Raw genomic sequence first — 5,891 nt, forward strand, 5'->3', positions numbered from 1 at the left:
TCTAATGCAGGAGTAGATTACAAGAAACTACCCCAACAATTTATAACCTCAAACAATACAAATAGGAACAAGAAACAAAGAAATAATACCATCAAATAAACCCCCAAAGATATAATACCCATATAGGAGCAAAACCAGCCCAAAACCCAACCCGATAGGAGAGAGAAAGACCTTCTATGGAGTTGGAGAGAGAAAGGTGCGGCCAGGTCTGTGGGAGTCCGATTGAGCTATACTTTTGGGTGTAGATAGTCCCTAGGGAGGGCACAAAAACCCCCAAATATGAAGGGCTTCTGACGGATGGTTATGGAGTTACGCACTTTCTTGATTTTCAGACCTAAGAGAGAGAATGTAAAGAATTCTGCAGGAACATCAACTTGTATTCTTCAGATAACCTTCAAGAGAGGATCAATTGATCTTCTTAGAGTATAGAATCAGTCCTCCAAAGGATCTGTAGATCAGATCTCAAACTTGGGCAGCAATGAGGGTCAATTGGCTTCAAGAACAAAAACTCTTTGGCTGGCTGATTCTTATTTTGTATGCTTTAACAGGTCTAAATTTCTAATAACAATAAACAGAAAATAAAAATAGAAAAAGAAGAATCGATGGAGGGTTGAGAAGGGTGAAAGAGAATAAAGGAATGGGTATCTCACCCCTCAGGTTTTAGGTATCACACCCCTCAAAGGTTTAGGCATCTCACATCTCAATAACAGTTTTTTTAGCTAAAGAGTAATCACTCAATAATTCATTCATTCAAATCTCCAATTATGAATACATAGGCTCCTCTATTTATAGAGGGCAGAATAGCAATCAAACTACTTAGGAGCTAGTTTCTCAATAGGACTAGACACTCCTACTACAACTAGGAGCTAATTTCCCAATAGGACTAGACACTCCTAGGACTAGGACTTGACTTTATGACTCTAACATAGAGTAGAACTAGCTAACTAATAGTCCATATAGGACTTTACAACCAACTAATGGTCTAATGGGTCTTTATTGAATTAAATAGAAACTAATTAAACTAATGAATAAAATCTCGTTTTCCTACCTTCTACCCATATTTGAGGCCTATTAAAGTGGCACATTTCAAAGAAAACCTATGGGATCAAAGACCCAACACGTACATAACACAACCCAAGACTTATTTGCAATAAAATAAGCCCAAGTGACTTATCTACATCAACATCCTTATTATCAAAAGAGCTACCTGAATTTTTCTATGGCTTGAAGAGAGATGGGCACCATGCTATAATCACCCTCACACTCTACAAAATTTGAGGACGAATTTTTTCTAAGAGAGGTCGAATTGATGTAGATAAGTCACTTAATGGGTTTATTTTATTGAAAATAAGCATTAAGTTGGGTTATATATGTGCCGGGCCTTTAATTCCATGGGTTTTCTTTGTAATGAACCACTTTAATAGGCCTAAAATATGGGTAGAAAGTAAGAAAATCGGATTTAATTCATTAGTTTAGTAGAAGTCCTGTTTTGAGTCTATTTCCTTTGTTATTTCAGTTTCCTAGTCAGTTTCGGTTTCTCAATTGTTAAGGATTGGGTTAGGCCTTTTCTTTTTAGTATTTGAGAGCTAGAACCAAGCCTATTGGAGGACATCTTCTCTATTCAGCCAGAATATCAGATCCTGCCTGGGATTAGGATCACTTGTGATTCTAGTTTTACATTACTCTCTTTACCAAGGACAACTATTTAAGGATCACAATTATAAGACAAATCGGTCTCACACAATACTGAACTGGTTTTTTGATTGAATGGTTTATATAAAGGATTAGCTAATCCAATAAAAAGAGAAAAGAAGTAATCCAAGTAAAGAAAAATTGTATTAAACACAGTGGAACAGCTTATCACTATTAGATTAAATTAGATTATTCTTCTCCAACACCAAATTGCATCAGATGATCCAAACTGAGTTTTAAAATCTTGGTCGTCACCATTTAGTTGAAATAAATTTGTCAAAGCACCAGTTGAGAGAAATTAGTAAAGATTCTGGGAAATATGGGACAGATAGTTATGACTGGGAAATGCTGCAGCCTTGGCCAGTTTACTTGGGAAAATTGAACAGCGCTGGTTTTTCATTGATCACCAAAGTGTTCCAAGGTTGAAAAGTTAGAAATTTTGGACGAATATGTAAAATTCAAATTCATATATTGCTTTGTGAATCCAGCAAAATCACAAGGAGAAGGATTACATGATTCACATGAGAGAATAAGAGAAGCATAAAAATAAACACACATTAAAATGCAGGCTGTTTAAAGAGAGTTCAACATTAATAATACGATAATGATTAGATAAATAATTTTTTTTTTTACTTAAACTGGAGTTCTGACATTGTCCTACTCCTGATCACGTCATAAATTGATAACCATAAGCAGTTAATGTATTTTAACTTTATTTGTCGTTTGTGCTCCCTGATAAACAAACAAGAAAGCCATCCAAAGAGCCAAAAAATAAATAAATAACTAAATAAATAAAAAGGTGGTGGTGGTCGACAAGACTTGCCTTCATTCTATAAGTCCGAGGTTTCAGCTCCTTTCGAATCTCAATCATCTTCTGCTCATCTCTATTGAGTCTCATGGACATCAAGTATGGATGCAGGAGGCCTGGAGTATCATACATTTTTGCCTTGGCTGGAAGAATCCCTCCAACTCTCAATATCCCCAGGGTCGTCCCTGGAACTGCAGCCTCTGTGAGTTTTGTAATTTTTCTTCCTTCTTTCTTGGAAAAAGCATTAATGAGGGTAGACTTGCCAGCATTCTGAGCCCCAATAACCCATACATTTCCTCGAGGACCTGCCAGTTCTTTGATGAAAGACAGAAGGTTTCTAACACCAAGATCCTTACGGGAACTAACAAGATACACCCCATTTAGTTTAGGAGCACCTCCAGCTTTGGCACGGTTGCGGACCCATCGATCTAACCTGGTTGGTGAAATCTCAGATGGCAGGAGATCAACCTTTGTGGCAACAAGGGCAAGCTTTGGCAATTTTTTGGAGAGCTTCACGTCATTCTTGCTTCGTTCCAATGCCCTGAATAGTGACTTGGCTGCTCGTTTGGGGAATGAACCATCAAAATCAACACAATCAACAACCATGACTACTACAGTAGTGCCAGAGTTACTGCCTGGTTTCATCAACCGAGTAGTGATCAACCGATCAAAGTCAAAATCCGGTATCAGGTTATCGGCATTTGGGTTCTTGACTTGTCCATAATTTCTTAATGAGTGGCACCGAGCACAAACAGTAACCATCTCTTCATCTCTTTGAGATTCTCTGGCTTTTTGTTTCTTCCCAGATTTTGAAATCCTCTCCTTCTTTACCTTTTTCATCATCTCTTCAGTAATGTTTCCATAACCAAGGCCAGCAGGTGCAAAACCATCCAATTCCTTCCTCCAATTCTCATCTTCATCATCAACCAAGGATTCCCAATCATCAGAATCCCAATCAATCACATCTTCCTTCTCATATTCCTCGTCACTTGCCTCAAATTTACTCTGGATGTCATCCATAGACTCCTCTTCTTCCTCCTCTCCACTTAACTCTGTGAATTCATCAACACCTATACCATCAAAAGCTTCCACAAGAACTGCCGATTCCTTCTGAAATTCCCTCCTTTCCTGATAGAAACCGGGGAGATTTGGGTCTTTATCTTGCATGAAAATGCCACAACCAGGGCAGATAAGGCCATGGTTCTCATCCTCATCTCTTCCTTCACTCAAAACTGGATTTCGAGCATGATTTCTTTGGCTTTTTCCTATTTGGGTTGGTGTCACAGTGGTTTTCACAACCTTTATTGAGCAAACAGATCTTCCTCTATTGATTTTGTTATTTTTCACCTTCTTGATACCTGAGATGCAAGGTTGATTTTGATTAAAACAGAGTATAGCAGTATAATAAATAGATAATGGCAAGGAAGAGAGAAATCTCACCTGCAAATAGACCATACAATATTGGTTCTCCTTCATTTCTTCCATTGTTCGAAAGCTTCAACCTTAATTTCGTGGTGGTTGTTTGAAGGAGAGTTTCGGTCGAGAGTAAGATCGACATTTTTCTGTCTCTAGGCTGTTCTAGTTAGGCACTGGATATCTAAATGATACTGAACTTGATAAATCAGATGCATAGAGACACTCTTAATAGCTGAATCAAAACATTCTGGATTAAAAGTAAATTAAAATCAGTCCAGGAATTTAAGAAAAGTAATGGGTGTTGCAACGACATGAAAGAATAAGATAAGGATATGTCCAATGAATTTGTGCATTTGGTTGCAAGTATGTTTTCCAATCAAATAAGAGGGAACAAAAAATGGCATTTTTCTAAAGTGGTGGACTAGTGATATGAATACAACAAGAAAGACCTGTACTGCATTAAACAATGTTGAGACAAATACAATTATAGCTTACAGAGGTGCAGATGGTGTAACAAGATATCCAGAAAATCAATTAAAATAATCAACGAAGAAAGTATCATAAAAGTTTAGCACAAGGAAAAACTACTCAAAGAGATCCATTTACCAATCTTTTTTTTCTTTTCTATAATTAAATAATTAAAAATCGCCAGATTAGAGAAACTTTTTGTTAGTGTTGAGTGGTTCAATCTATCTCATTTCTGGTACTGGTCTTCATAGATGCAACAAATTGGCCATGTTCGAGGTGGTATAGATGAACAGAAAACCATAACCCACTCTTTACTTGGACAATAGAGTCATTTGGGAGGATTGAGAGGATTTAAAGGGGAGGAAAGCAAGACAGCCCATATACTCTTTCAGGCCACTTTTAAACATATGCCACACAGTCTCATCAAGAGACCTCATTTGCAACCAACCCAGTGAATATTATTGCAAAAGAAAGTGAACCCACTTCTCATAACACTCATAAGACTGCTTGAGCTGACCTGTTCGCGTCGGTTACTCTCACAGACCAAAATTCAAACAATTGCAATACAGTCTCATGGAGAAACCGAAAGTACTAAAAGCCCAGTAGTTTTTATTGTAAAAAGAGTAAAAAACCAATTCTTTTAGACATCATAAGACTGATTGAGCTCACCTATTTGCTTTTGTCCCGAAGGAGGACTGGTTCGCTAACCCAAAAACACTTTCTCTAGTTTACTATCACAGAATCCTTCTTCGTTTTCCTACAGAATTTTCGGAACTCTTCTTCTTCCTCCTCAATTTCTGAAGTGACGAGAAGAGGGAAGAGAAGAGTACCGTCTGTTGTGGACTTGTGTACGAATGTAATCGTATATAATTGCCTTTGTTGCTTTGTACAGTCTAAACTGGGAGCAAGTCTTTATGTGTGAGAATAGGATGGGGTTCTCTCTCTGCTCTCTATACCCAAAAATCCTAAGAACAAGTTTCTATGCATTGTTGCTGTGGAGGAATCTCTACATCCACTATTTTAGCCTTCGTCGGATCAAAATCATAAAATCTAGATTATAGAGATAAAAGCACAGGTTTAAAAAATAAATAAATAAAAATAAAAAATAAAAGACACACGTGTATGTTTCTACTTTCAAATACCATATAGGAATAGTCAAGAGAGACTCATTTAATAAATCCATTCATCTCGGGGTGACCCAGCGGTTAGATCACTCTTTGGTTTTTGGGTTCTATGGTGAGGAATCTATCCTGCGTGTGCTTGTATGTCTCCGTCATTGACCCCCACGATAGTGCAGGGGTCGCATGACTAGGGTGCGTTCATTCCGCGTCAAAATATATAGGTTAGGTCATTGTTGTTTCATATTGATATTTGGAGAAATTTAGAAGGAAAATTATTGAGGCGTTTAATAATATAAATTATAGTTTTTTGGAAGGTCTCATGGTGAAAAATTACAAAATTACACAAAATCAGGTGTGTTCTTACAAAACTACCTATTCATTATTTC

The 5,891-nt window shown here is 37.2% G+C and overlaps 1 protein-coding gene across 5 annotated transcripts in view; it reads right to left on the bottom strand.

Annotated features, from left to right (window-relative positions):
- The window catches only part of LOC122066126 (GTP-binding protein BRASSINAZOLE INSENSITIVE PALE GREEN 2, chloroplastic), a 24,751-nt gene extending 19,411 nt beyond the window's left edge, over positions 1-5,340 (bottom strand). The window contains exons 1-3 of one of the 5 annotated variants that reach the window (XM_042629947.1): positions 5,054-5,340; positions 3,941-4,062; positions 2,516-3,858 (exon numbers count right to left, since the gene is read on the bottom strand). In XM_042629947.1, the coding sequence (XP_042485881.1) occupies positions 2,516-3,858; positions 3,941-4,058 (1,461 nt within the window). In that variant the 5' untranslated portion in view covers positions 4,059-4,062; positions 5,054-5,340. Of the gene's footprint in view, positions 1-2,515; positions 3,859-3,940; positions 4,164-5,053 lie in introns of all 5 variants that reach the window. The other 4 variants (XM_042629946.1, XM_042629945.1, XM_042629944.1 and 1 more) reach the window with 4 other exon arrangements.
- Positions 5,341-5,891: the final 551 nt, after the last annotated feature.

The sequence above is a fragment of the Macadamia integrifolia genome, unplaced genomic scaffold (genome assembly GCF_013358625.1).
Source record: "Macadamia integrifolia cultivar HAES 741 unplaced genomic scaffold, SCU_Mint_v3 scaffold2246, whole genome shotgun sequence".
In the NCBI taxonomy this organism is placed as follows: domain Eukaryota; kingdom Viridiplantae; phylum Streptophyta; class Magnoliopsida; order Proteales; family Proteaceae; genus Macadamia; species Macadamia integrifolia.